Source organism: Brachyistius frenatus, unplaced genomic scaffold (genome assembly GCF_029030835.1).
Source record: "Brachyistius frenatus isolate BFR_SWC_R1_liver_20210118 unplaced genomic scaffold, ASM2903083v1 Contig_390, whole genome shotgun sequence".
NCBI classification, from domain to species: domain Eukaryota; kingdom Metazoa; phylum Chordata; class Actinopteri; family Embiotocidae; genus Brachyistius; species Brachyistius frenatus.
In genome coordinates, this window is record NW_027210989.1 from 25717 (window position 1) to 40476 (window position 14760).

Below are 14760 nucleotides of genomic sequence, written 5' to 3' on the forward strand. Positions count from 1 at the left end.
TATTTTTTTATTGTGTCCACCTTTTTGTGTTTCTATGCTGCTGTGACGACTAAATTTCCCCACTGTGGGATTAATGATGTCTAAGTCGAGGTCTAACTACTTTGAGGTAATATATACTGTAGTTATTATGGGAATTTAGACTCATGCAACAAGTAGCTATTTGTTTTTGAACAGGTCAATACAAATAATTAGTGAGAAAATACTGCCAATAAACACAAAACAACAATAGAATAACAGAGAAAATAAGTGATGGCAAACATTTTATCAATTTTATCACTGGTTAAATGTGCTGCTCCATGTTTACATTCATATAAACAAAAAGCACTCAAGAATAAAAAAAAAAAATCACAGCAACAAGACTGCAAGCACAGATAGTGATCTATGACGTTGGATGTTCTGGATCCATATCATCCAGATAAACACGTATCTGCAGGATAAAGATCTGCCATGAAGACGTCATCCACAATCTGCAGCTATTACAGTCTTAAAAACGGCATCTGAAGGATTACCTGCTAAAACCTGGAAAAGCTCTCAAATTTAAAGGCATTTGCTCGCAGTTGAGATATGTGTCAGACTAATGCAGAGAAACAAAAAATCATAAAATGTGCTAATATAGCTGCCCCTATAGCTGCGACTGAATTCATTACTGTAGTGTAATCACTACTGTAGTCCCAGCTCTGTTGAGCCCTCTATTCCTTCAGCTCTCAGCAGTAATGACTTCCTTAACTTCTTTACTCATAAAATTCTTACTATCAGGGAGAGAATCGGGCCGACCCTTCCTGACACCATCACTGATGTGATGTTAAACACAGCAGCCCTGAAAGCAACTGTAGGACCAGATGTAAACTTGGAACATTTCTCTCCTGTTGAGCTCTCTGAGTTAACTAGAATTATTTCTTCATCTGGATCCTCTAGTTGTCTGTTAGATCTCATCCCAACTAAACTTTTTAAGGAAGTCTTCCCTTTAATTAATACTTCCATATTAGATCAGATCAACCTATCTATTGTAACCGGCTATGTACTGCAGGCTTTTAAAGTGGCTGTAACTAAATTTCAGAAATAGAAATAGAAATAGATTTCTGTAATCACTTAGTTACTCTAGATGACCTTGTCTTGGCCTCCAGCAAAACTGGGAGGAACCTTGGAGTCATCTTTGATGAGGATTTGTCCTTTAGCCACCATATAAAGCAAATCTCCAGAACTGCCTTCTTTCATCTACGTAATGTTAATAAAATCAGGAAAATCCTTCCTCAGCGTGACGCAGAAAAACTCATTCATGTGTTTGTTACTTCTAGACTAGATTATTGTAATTCCTTGTTGTTAGGATGTCCAAATTACTCATTGAAAACCTGCAGCTGATCCAAAATGCTGCAACAAGAGTACTGATGGGATTTAACAAGAGAGATCATATTTCTCCAGTTTTATCTTCTCTTCACTGGCTTCCTGTGAAATCAAGAATATCATTTAAAATTCTCTTGATGACTTACAAAGCTCTTCATGACCAGGCTCCATCATATCTTAGAGATCTTATAGAACCATATAATCCTAGCAGAGCACTTCTCTCTCAGTACGCTGGTCTACTTGTGGTTCCTAGAGTTTCCAGAAGTAGAATGGGAGGCGGAGCTTCAGTGTTCAGGCTCCTCCCCTGTGGAACCAGCTCCCAGTTTGTGTTGGAGGGGCAGAAACCCTCTCTAGCTTTAAGATTAGACTCAAAACGTTCCTTCTTGATAAAGCCTATAGTTAGGGCAGGCTCAGGTAGACCTGAACCAACCCTTAGTTATGCTGTTATAGGCCGAGGCTGCTGGGGGACCTCGTTACATGCTGATCTTCTTTTCTTTCCTCCTCCTCTTTACTGACTCATACCTCACCATCTTCTTCTCTCCCATAGTTTCTTCTTATTATCTGTTGTCTCCATTCAGTTCCTTCACTCGTGTAGTTTCTGTTCTTTCTTTTCCAGATGTCCCGTCATGGAGCTGCATGTCTCTGCTCTGCGCTTGTCGTCTCCACCAACAGTTCTTCTCTTGTATCTCTATGCTGTCCTTCTCTCTCTCTGCTCTCCTCTCACCCCAACCGGTCGAGGCAGATGGCCGCCCACCTCTGATCCTGGTTCTGTTAACAGATGCTCCGCTCACCTCTGATCCTGGTTCTGTTAACAGATGCTCCGCCCACCTCTGATCCTGGTTCTATTAACAGATGCTCCGCCCACCTCTGATCCTGGTTCTGTCAGAGGTTTCTTCCTGTTAAGAGGGAGTTTTTCTTTCCCTCTGTTGGAGGTTTTTCTCCCTTATATCAGTCCATGTGGGAGAATCAAACCAAACAGACATGTTTCTCCTGTCTAGTCAAATAAAGCTGTTTAAATAAGCTCCTCCTTCAGTCAACTCCTCGGTGTCCCCTCATGTCCATCTCCTTTCATGTCTCTTCACTTTGTCTGCCCTTATCTTACTGTTGCAGAACGTCTCCCAGCCTCAATGCAATCAGAATTAATATATACCATATGTAATATAATATACCATTATCATTGTTACTATTTTTTATTGTGAATGGTTGCAAACCTGGAGGATCCATAAATACCATCAGTTTGAAGTCCCAAGTTTTTCTTTTCTTTTTTTTGTTGTTGCTGAAAACAGCAGTACTTTTATTGGCTTTCAATAATGTAAAGATTTTCCCTGAATATGTTTTGAATCTACATGTAAAAACTGTTTGGAAAGTGAACTTTAAAGAACTAATTTGGGTTATTGGGATTATGTCCGTTTTACTGCTAAATCCATCCAGGCAGCAGACAGGTTCTGTCCAAAATCAAAACCACTTCTAGAAAATTAAAAATGAAAATGAATATGTGTTTCTGTTGACATCTTTTATTTTAATATTAGAGGCTGGTGAAGTAAGATAAATAGTTAGTGGAGCTGATTTGCCACATGGACGCTATTAAACAACTAAAGAAGAAAAACGGGCAACTTACATTTCAGTGTGATTAAGTGCATCATTAGTTGCCTGTAATGTGTGTATTTCCATATGCACAGATTTGTTTCAGCTAAAAGTCTTACAACTAAACTATTAGAACTGTGCTGATGTTACAATAAACAGGTTCTGCTCTGCTCTATGAACGTGATTCTGTAGTGACTGTTTGCTGTATTCAGATTGAACGAGTGTCCCAGAGGTACACCAGTGAAAGTAAATTTAGATTGTATCTCGAGAATTTCCTCTTGAACTTTTTATTATCTTCTGGACCTGTGCCAATGATTTAGATCTGAGCCAAAATCTAATGGGTTATTTCTTGGTGCGTGCAACACCTTCCCACCAAGTTTCATTAATAATAATAATAATAATAATAATAATAATAATGTACTTTTGACATGTATCATCTGAATAAATGTATCAGTATCCATGATGATGAAAACCCTCATTGGTAACGACTGTCTCTGGGTCTCACGTCTGGGCCAGATACACACAGAGCCCTGCCTTCTTGTTTACACACTGCTGCAGCTCGAGACACACACATGCACACACTATCATTGTCCACAGGAATCATCAACAACTCACGACTCTCCTAATACATTTCTGTCATCGACTCATTTCAATCAGGTTTGTATAAAATATCTTCAGCTAATTTATCCAGATACGTTTTTTATTTTTATTTTTAAATTATATTACGAGCCTGACATTTTGTCTTTCTGTAGCTGAACAATAACAATAAATACAGCAACTTTTATGAGAAAAAAAAATGATTCTATAAATAGTTCTCTTGTAATTAAAAACTGTGCTGTGAAGCTCAGTTCTGGCTGTTCTGTAAATACTTTTTTAATAAATAATAATTTCTGATCAACCCATATCAATCTCAGGCGTTAGTGAATAACTTCCCCTTACTTCCTGCCCACTTCCAGTCAAAACATGGGATTTCCGGATTAAGGCCTCCCCGCTCATTTAGTAGGAAGGACGAGTTAAAACTCAGACAACTTGGACTGATCCGGACCAGGAGGACTGATAATCTCCACCGATTTATTGATGCAAACACTAATTTGATGAACTTTTCAGCCTCAGTCAGACTTTTTTGTTGCTAAGTTTTACTGAGGGTATTTCTTTTGGTCTTGGCTGATGCACTCAGCTCCTGTCCTCTTCTCTGTTTCACCCTCTATGCATTTATATGACCCCATTGCATCTCATTATCTTCATGCCATATTTGTGCCGTAGTTGTGTTTACTGTACTCTTCTCCTCCCTCGTGTCGTTTTTTTTGGGCTCTACAGCTGCATGTTTCTTGTCTGCAGTCACCGGCACCAAGAACTGATTACGGACCAGCGGGGGGTCGAGGCAGATAGCTGCTCTGAACCTGGTTCTGTCTGAGGTTTTATTCCTGTTCAAAAAAAATGTCTTCCTACTGTGACGGGGTTTTCCTGTTAAAGGGGAGTGTTTTGGTTCAGTTTTTGCTCATGTTGGAATTGTAGGGTGCTTCTCTACAATGTAAAGTTGGCACTATATAAAAAAACATGTAATTGAATTAATAATAATACAAATCAAAGTGCTTTTTTCTTTTTACCTTCTGGCTGATAGTTAATAGTTGCTTCATTCAGCCACTATACACGTAATCATCAGATATATTTTTATTCTGACTGAAAATGTTGTGTTTCTTCTGATTAATTGCATAAAGGCAACACTATTTTATGAGAGTTCATACAGTCCAATGACCAAAACCCAAACATGTTCTCACATCCCCAAACCTGGATGTTTCTACTGGATCTCACCTCTAATAATGAACTAAATCGATCTATTTACAAAGGAAAACAGTGTCTCATTGTACAGTACAGACCAACTCCAGGCAGCAGTAGTTCAAGTGTGAAAGAAAACAGGGGGTTGTACACATTGATTGTGTTCCAGTTAATGACAGAGGTCACAGATTAAATGATAATACATTATATATTAATTAACTTAGTGGTACCAGAAGGGGAAAATTACCATTTAATTTAATTTCATAAATGTGTTTGTCATCCAGTTAGAGACACAAATACTCCATCACCCACGCAGATGGTTGAGATGATGTGAGTGTGGGTAGCTGTGGTGGTTATGGATGGTTGGGTGGGAGTGTTTCTGGCAACTTGAAATATAAATGAGAGAAAAATAAATTATAAAAAAAAGCATGAAAAACTCAGAGAGGAAAACCATGGTGACATGATTGTCTCAGTTCAGTGGCAAAGCCAGTTATCTCGCCCAGACACAGACACTCAGGCATCCCATGATCCTCTGACTTGGAGAAAACAACGTTCGGGTTGACGGAGGTTCGTGTCCGTGTTAAAAACATAAAATTTGCAGTGGAGAGTCTTTATCTCTTGTTGTGAGAGTTCCTATGATATCTGTTTCTCCTCATGGTGATGAAATTCAACTAAGATAAAAACTCAGGGATCAGGTGGAGACAGATTGTGGCTCAAAGTTGTCTAAGTACATGGTCATGGTTAGGAAAAGAATGAAGTTACAATGAAGCCATGTTGACTGTTGCTAGGAGACAGGATGCTACAGAAGTATCTGACGTCAAGGTCACACACCTTGTTTCTTCATTTATCCCACCTGACCTTCTCCTTCCAGAGTAGTCATGCTACTTCCACCTTCACTTTTCAGAGACAAGAGAGTCATTTTTTTAGGGAAATGTGAGAATAAGAGTCTGAACAAATGCCATTGTCACTACTTACTTTACTGTATTTCCATAAACTAATGAAACACAACTGTGAGTCAACCTGGTGTCATCAGAAAGGGTCTAAAGTCATTGTGAAGAAAACAACAACATAGCAATTACTTAAATCTCAAAGAAAAGATGAACAGCTTTGTGGTTATGAGATTTGTAAAACAGCTACTTAGCACACACTTTCCAATGAACCACACATTAACACAGAAACAATACAAATATAAGCTGTATTACTTTGCATAACTAATTATAATCTGTGGTTTTAAATCTTGTGTTTAAAAAAGTGTCTTTGTTCCCTCTTTGGATTCATTACAAGTGCAATTCTTCCAGTGAAATAGGGGTTTTGTTATTAGCACCAGTTGGCATCTTACCTCTGAAGGGCATCTATCTTGTCAGCTGTAATTCCTCTCAGCAGCTCCTCCAGCAGGTCGGAGCTGTCGGGCGGAGGAGGAGGTGGTTTGACGCTAGATGTGTGTGTGAACCAGCCAATCAGGATGCCCAGGACAAACAGCCCCACCCCTGCCAGGAAGTATCTATGTAGAAAAAAAAGCCAATGAATAAAGAGATGTAATGCCCACTCACTGACATTTCCTCAGAGTATCAACACCTTTGTGTTCAAGATGAGCTCTGAAGACCGGTAGAATGGATCTTGAGCTAAGAGGAATTCATCATTATTATTCACCAAAAACAAGAACGAAATCTTGCTCAAGAGACCAAGTTCGTTTAAGAAAAAAATATTTTCATGTGTAGGTTTCACATTGTGATACAAGCATAGAAGCTACTGCAGTGAGCCACAGATCCTATCTGGGACCTCCTGATTAAAAAAATGCAGAAGTGCTGAAGCACTAATGTCGGGTTAGGTGATGTGGGGAGACACGACTTCAAGTCAGTTCTACTTCCACCTGAGTTTATAACAGGGTTGAGAGGATTATTCATATCTATAGTGGTTCTAATTGGTGAAAAGCGGTAAATGGTAAGTGGCCAAACCATAATCAAATATACATGTTCCATCATGCATCATGCACACAGTAAGAAACAATACAAGCAGGAAACAAGGTATTTAATTTGAAGTCCCTGACAGTTGGAAGGAAAAAGTCCCTTTTAAAAGGAAGAAACCTCTGAAAGAACAAAAATTAGCAGTGAAGCATCTGCCTGAAGTAGTCAGGGTGAGCGGAGAGTGGAGAGAGAAAGGAACAGCATAGAGACAACAAACAATAAACACCAGTAGCCCCAGAGTGGAAAAATGCAACTCCAAAGGCAGAGATAGAGAACCTGCAGAAAAGCATGAAATAGAAGGAAGTTAATGAGATGCAATGATGGCAGTTAAACACACGGCGAGTGAAAGGGAGGAGAGGAGCCTCAGCCTGTGGCAGCAGAGCTAAGAGATGGTTTCAGGTCACCTGAGGCTGCTCTAACTATAAGGTTTATCAAAAAGAAAGGCTGTAAGCCTGATCTTAAAAGTAGAGCTTGTGTCTGCCTCCTGGTTTCACTGGAACTAACACTAAACCTGGTCTCAAACCGGGCCTCTCATTCTTCTTTTTCAAACTGAACCGTGGGTCAGCCTGCCTCCTGAAAGTCAACCCTCCGTTGTGATGAGGTAGTTTATAGGATGATGGAGCTTGGTCATTATTAAAACATTGTCAGGCCAGAGAAGGTTTTAAAGAAAAACTATAAAATGTTCTGTTTCTGAGACATCTGTCAGAACTGGATGGAGGGTGTGATTAAAGCATTGAGTGGGTTTATTTCAATTTAAAGAAAAGCCAGTTGAGTCTAAAGATGAACTAAATGCAGAGCTGAGGCTCTCGTTGTCAACATAAAGTCACTTTATCTGGAAACTACAAGGAGTCCAAATAATGAGACGGTCTCTGTGAAGGAGTAGTTGGACAGTTGGTGGTTTATCCACATGGTACCGATGCCCCCCCCATCGCCTCATGCTGTACCTCAGCATGTAAAACGGCTGCTGGGTTAGTTGAAGTGTTTTTACGTTGGCACACCAGTTAAAGCGTGAGGACCACAGATGAGAGCCGTTTATTTTCCTTTCAGTTCCACTCCCAAACAATCGGTGATCGTCACAGATGATGATGTGGATGATTTTATAGCTACGAAGGCAAACAAGGTGAAAACAATGGGGGTTTTAGTGATATGGATGACCCAATGGACATGTTCTGGAAGGAAACACTGGATATCAGAGCCTCATGTGTTTCTGCTGCCAGAACTTCTTCCATCTCCATGTACAGCTGGATGATACTCCAATACACTGGTTTTATTTGTGATTATTTTATCCCATTATCTCACTTATAAACCAATGTAGAGCTTTTGGCAGTAAAGAAATTAAACTTCAGTTGTAAACAGGGACATCTTGAATATGTCGAAAGGAATCTCCTTCCTCATTCATTCTGTGTTCAGTCACTCCGCTTGTTATGTCATTTTGTCAGAATATGAAGCAACGCAGTGATGTAAGAACATCATGAAATTGTTGTATGTATGAAAAAAATTCCAGCCCAGCAACACCAGCTTTAAATGTCCTAAAATTGTTCATCCAGAAAACAGTTCATGTTGTTGACATCTATGATTGTGGCTGTTGTTTTCATAGATCTCTAGAAGGCGTATATATTGTAGATATGACTTGTAGTGAGGACGTTACCACTATACGCGGCCCTTGAATTACCTGAGTGGGAAACACTGGAGTCGTCTTTGGCCTTTGTGTCCGGGAGCCCTGGTGAAGTGAGATATGTAGTTTGGATCTTCTTGGAGTCGCTCGAATCGCCCGTGTGGTGAAACTGAGACAGACGGCTGGATGGGCTCCATCAGCTCGGGGTCGGGGTCGGGGCCGGGATCCGAACACCCTGGAAGTCATAGCCGTGATACATTTATAGAAAGTGTTAAAATGTTTTTGTAAAATCTGTGAAATGTGTGGAGTAAGCATAATGCTCTGCAAGACATTGACAGATACTTGATGTTTACCATATCCAATTCTTTCTCAATTGTTTGTCCAGAAACTCACTAAAACTTTTTGACTTAATGTCAGCGTGATGCTGCCTTCTGGTGGTTTTCACTAAAATGTCTAAACAGCTGTTTTATAAATTACAATGGAATTTTGTTAAAAAATTACAGGATCAGTTGTACTTTAGTGATCTCTCAACTTTTGTGTTCTCATCTAACTCCATCATCAGTTCATTTTTAAAAGGCGTCTACATTTTGGTTTATTCCTCTAAAGAGTCCAAAATTATATTTCAGCCTCAACTGTATTTAGTGCAATAAATGTTAACATGATGCAAACACGCTGGTCAGTGCAGCACTGGTACAACTTTTTCTCTTTTAAATCGGATGATTATCAGAATACTTGTTATGGTGAGCTCACAATGCTGTTAAATAAAACCAGCTATAATAAGGCCACAACACACATCATCATGAGGAGTTAAAACAAAATGTACTAATCTTTTTTTTCTAGCCGAGACAGATGGTGAAGTGTGATGGAGAAAACAAACTGGAACAGAGAAACAGACTGAATACTTAGTGCTTGATTTTGAGTTTTAAAACGATCAGCTCACCCACTTCACAAAACATTTGTGAGGATAGAAAAGTCCCAGTGAAACATTTAAAACAGACTCATTCAAAGCTGAGATGAGATTCAGGGTTCTCATGAAGTTTCTCCTTTTAGCAGCTTCTGGTAAGATTCTCACTTCAACAACATACTTTTCACCGCACAATCCATATCAAATCACGTGTTTCTGACTCATTTCTGTCCAGAATATATTCTAAGATCCTAAAGAATTTACTTAAAACTGAAGTTTAAAGTTTACTGAGAACAATCTGCTCAATAAATCCCACCAGCAACTCAATCACATTCTCTTAAATATTTCAAAAATGTTAAATCAGATAAAAAAAAAAACACTTCATGATAAATATTGTTCAAGTTAATTGTGTAAACAATAGGTCTGTGTATTGAAAGGTATCTGGTAATATGATATGTAACACATTGCAATTTAAAAAAAAACCTGTCATCACATACACTGTGTCCTGTGTATATCTTATATGATATCTAATATCTCAATTTACAGGATCAATACTGTAGCATGATAATTAAGTGTACCATTTTTGTACAAATTTATCCTTATTACGTAAAAATGCATCACAGCCACAAATATTGTAAAACAAAATCAGGGAATATAAATTACATTTGACATTTTTACCAATGCCTTCTGCAGCTCTTGACAGTTTTGAAATGTGTGTATTCTCATTAATGTGCAAAAATGTTGAATAAATAATTCACAAACTCATCATGTTAACTGATGTGACATCAATCAGACAGCATTCATTTACATTTAATATGAGCTGGAGCAAACAAAGCAAACACAAAAACATCGTGGTGCTTTGTGAGATCAGCTGTATGAGATGGTACACTACAATATGCATCTTCATGTACAATATGTTCGACAAATATTGTTGTATTGCAATTATACACACAGGACTTAAAATGACTGAGTATCCACTGTAAATAAACTGTGCTTGACTGCTGGACGAATCGACGAGGGCTCTGGCGTTCACTGCGGCTCCAGTGTTGACAGGATGTCATGAATATTGTGATATCTTCTCTAGTATAAGGCTTATAGAAAAATACCAGATGAAAGAGGTTCCAGGAAGTCCTACCTGATCTCTGGCAGTCGATGTGCTGCATCTGCATGCGTTCCATGCTCGGTCCCGGTTCCTGGAGCTCCTCCTTGTCCAGGTCCCAGTCGAGGTCCAGACCTCCAGAGCAGTGCAGAACCTCACCGACCAGTGGGCCGCCCTGGGCATCGTACACCTTCCTATACGCCATGATGTCACCTGGAAAATACAAGCATCAAATTTACACTCATTTAAGTTATATATGTAACACACAGCAGTCCCAAGAAAATTTCCAAACCTCAAACATTCCTGGGATCATAAACAGGTTGGAGGGAGAAAACATTAAACTGCACACACAGTGACCTCAAGGCCAAACTTTAAATCCCAAACATTGTCTCTTGTCCCTGATACACAATTCAGTACAGATACAGAACCTGTTAGGAAGTTGATATTCTATTATTAAAATAGACATTTATATATTTGCTACCTGATTGTGATCACTGAAGGGATCCCTCTGTAAACAGTGTAATGGCTCGATGTGCTGCCAGTAACACTGGGGCTCATGCTCGGGTCGGGCTCACCTACTATCAGCTTCAGATCGGTCTCCAACTAAACCCGATGCCATGGTTCGTCTTAGTATGACCCACAGCTACATTTTACCGTTAAATGACCTCCAGCAGAAAAGCGAGAGAAAGCAAATTCCTCAAAATGTTTTATGGACTGTGTATTTACAGTTCAGCCCAAAATCATTCATATCCATGTCACGTTGTCATTTCGATTGAGTTTGACCAAGACTTCACTTCCGGCTGGAAACGACAGAACCAGTGATACAGGATGTGAAGACGTTGTGCTCGAGATATACATGAAAAATGTAACTATTTTTTGAGTTTTGTTTTGTTTTTTACATTTCTATGAAAAATCTCACGTCCACAATGTAAAGCAGCCACACTGTCCTCACTCAGCTCTTTGGTTTTATCAATTTTGATGGACTAGAAAACTACTGCAGGAGCTGCTCTCAGTTTAGAGTCGATGAGAACGCGGAGAATGTTTGACACTTTAGTAAAATGTGTATGAAATATATGAAATAAGAAAATAGTTCTAATTTATTATTAACATCTCCAGCAAAATGTCTTCCAATGTTTTGTCACTTGTCAAATGTGTAGTCATTTACAGACTTTAAAATGTTTTATTTAAATTATGAATAATTTTGGGCTGAACTGTACATTCAAATGAAATCAGCCTCTCGTGGTCACAGTGATGAAGGCAGTGTAGTATACAGTAGATCCTGTAGTCTGGGTAATTAAATGGTTCAACAAATGCACAACTTTAACACGGGAGACCATTTAATTTCAAACCAACGTTGTTTCTCTGTCTTTTGACTGTTTCATAACTTTATTATTGAAGGATAATAATACCTCTGTCATCTCATTGGACTGAAGGTGAAGCCGCATTAGTGCTGAAGGAAACCTGGTCCATGTGGTTAAAAGCTACTTGGGCTAAATGACTGAGCAGAACCTCTCAGGAGATGATAATGAAGAATATAAGCGCTGCAGGGTGCTGCAAAGCAGTTACACACATTTATGTTTGTGTGTGTGTCGGTTGTGTTTTGCCCTGTAAAACCAACTCTGAGGTCAGCCCGGCTCCTACAGTGTAATAGAGCTCTCCATGACTGATAGGACACGCACAACTGTGTGTGTTGTGTGAATGTGCTGTGCGAGTGTGTGTTGTGTTGTGTGAGAGTGTGTGTATGTGTGTAGATCAAGGCTCCTGGCGAGTGTCATCAAGTTTAATCATGTTTTTTACACCCTTCGTTGTTACAGTGAACAAATAAACTAATGAACTGCTCAATCAATAACAGCTTTGGGGGAAAAAAAAAAAAAGGAAATAAAAACAAGGGCCATTAATCTGTGAAAACTTTATGTCAGGTGTTTATTGAAATGATTACTGGTCTCAAGAAAAAGGGAGAAATAATGTGATGTGATAACTGATGTACACCAAAACATCTCAGCAGATATCCACAGCTTCTGTCCATAGAAATAACACCTTCCATGTATTCTGATCTTTCCGACCTTATTTCCATCAGAGCTCATGGTGCGTCTTTGACGTGAGCGTGGCAGACGTGTTTGGTAATTTTGTCAACACAAACGAAGGGCGCAGTGACGAAGTAGGAGGAGTAGATAATTAGAAGGAGTGTCACAGCCAATCACAGCAGCTCCTCTCATCCCTGTTAACACCACTGTGATGCAGCGACAGTCAGTTTCTTATGAATTAAAAGAAGAGCAGAGCAAATCAAATAATTTGTGTTCTTGAATGGCAATTGTAATTGTTTTAAGCCGCTATTAAGTGACCATTGTAAATGTCTACACTTATATTCCACCTTTTCACACAAGTGCTCTCAAAGTATTTTACAATTTACCTCCAATTCCCTCATTCACACACCAACACTGACAGAGCTGCCATGCACGATGCCCAGTAGACGTGACCACTTATGACAGCGTTCATTAGATAATAAGTGAGGAACAACTGGGAAATAGAGCATACCACTTTTATATTCATGTCATATAAAAAAAACATGTCATCCTTTGTGTTTACGTTGTTTGTCCATCATTTCACTGTTTGTATTTCAGGTTGTTACTGCTGCACACGTAGCCACACCCACAGAACGACACCAGGACGTGACCATTGTTGGTTGAATGGGTGATTTACACTTCTGCTCTGAAGTGGTCGCAGATGTCTGACTGATTGTCCCTGTTTAGACAGAGCATCAATTTTTTGCGTTAGAAAACCGATTCAAGAAGAGACGGAGATAGAAAGGAGTGTGTGTGTGTGTGTTTGTGTGTTACAGACGGTGACAATTAGAGGAAGAGTCCTGGAGAGAGGAGAAGACAGAGACTGAGTCAGTGGCAGTGACACAAAGCGAAGGGAGGCAGGAGAGGAGATGCAGAGTGTTTGTAGATGAATGAGAGGGTAAAAAGCAGAGGAAAGAGCTCTGGGAGTTACTTGGCATCAATCTTCAATGCTTCACCACACTTTCATTACTTTTGGCTCAATGCAGATGAAGGCTTCTCTTGGTAAAATGGAGCAAAAGTTCATTTAACTGCTGACCTGCTGCTGCAACTTGCATGCTGCAGCGGGCTTCACCTGATACCTCTCACCGCTGCAGAGTCCAACCCTGCTTATTACATCCTCACCTGGATTTTTCTTCTTTACACACCTAATTTAACTTAACAAGTCTTCTGTGTTCCCTCTGATCTATCAGGGCACATCCACAGACAGAACAGTCAGTCGTAAAGTGAGGCACATTTCCTTCTGCTCTCCTGAATCCTTGTGTTTGTGCAAAAAAGCCACAAATAAGTTCAGACATTTCTGTTTTTTTAAAGAATCTTAATGAAAGACCCAAACAATGAATTGATTCTATTAACACAAATTGATACTTGAATAAATATCACACAACGCTCCTCCATGAACAGAAGTACATACTGAAGTGGTTATTATTATTATTTTTTTTTACCTCACCTCACCTCACATCTACCATCTTGCTCCTGTAAATGCTCAAGAGGAACCACATGGATGACTGAAAATAATTTATATTTACAGATTTCTGTGACTTTTTCAGATGGACCATCAGGAAATAAGTTAGAAAGAGAGACTGTAGTGAATGGTATCATAATTACCTGTGGGAAAAAAAAGGACTACGTATTTGATGAGAGAAATTGATTGGGAGTCTATTGGGCCGGATGCTTATTAAAGCTAACCCCTAGTGGCCCTCGGTGGTATTGCATGTTTAACAATTTCACAGTCTTCACCTGTCAGACTCGGAAGCTCCGCCCACTTGCATGCAGTCTGTGGTCATGATACGGACAGCAGGCAGCCAATCAGAGAGAGGTGCGTTGTTTGGGAATATTTGGAGTTCAGACCTGATGATACAGGTGAGCCAACACAGTGGCTCTGTCTGCTCCACGTAAGCTGTGTGGGAAGTCTACGAATCCCTCTGCATGTGAGCTCGAAGTGCAGTGTCTGAAGAAATATTATCCACAGCTGAAACTACACCTGATGTGCATCATGTAATTGGCTGACGTCTTTAATTGTGGTGCAAAAGCTCTTAAAAATCAAATTACTTTCATAAACTCAATTTGAAATCAGATGGGCTTGAGTCTGAATGACATGGACAGAAAAGCTGAAAAGTACTGAAAAATAAACAGAAAATACAATGTTGGTTTTGTTCTCTTCCTTTTCATTGACAATAAGAAAAGTACAAAGAACACAACTTTCAATACCTAAATAATAACACCTTGTTTTTATCAGTAGAAATTCTTCTTGGTTAGGAGAACCAGGTTGTTTTTCACTTTAAAAGCTAAACGTGAGCAGCATGTAAACTGTTTCAAACACACCAACAAAGACTTCTGTTCCACCGACTCGGGTGTCAGAACCTGATCACAACAAACACAACCTCTTAACAGGCAGTTGTAATGTAATGTGATGA

At 39.4% G+C, this 14760-nt stretch overlaps 1 protein-coding gene across 1 annotated transcript in view; it reads right to left on the reverse strand.

Annotated features, from left to right (window-relative positions):
* Positions 1 to 5005: 5005 nt before the first annotated feature.
* LOC138636601 (inactive N-acetylated-alpha-linked acidic dipeptidase-like protein 2) overlaps positions 5006 to 14760 on the reverse strand; it is a 183392-nt gene continuing 173637 nt past the window's right edge. Inside the window, exons 4-7 of the mRNA XM_069724668.1 lie at positions 10320 to 10496; positions 8338 to 8515; positions 6041 to 6202; positions 5006 to 5087 (exon numbers count right to left, since the gene is read on the reverse strand). Coding sequence (XP_069580769.1) covers positions 5006 to 5087; positions 6041 to 6202; positions 8338 to 8515; positions 10320 to 10488 — 591 coding nt within the window. The 5' untranslated portion in view covers positions 10489 to 10496. The remainder of the gene's footprint in view (positions 5088 to 6040; positions 6203 to 8337; positions 8516 to 10319; positions 10497 to 14760) is intronic.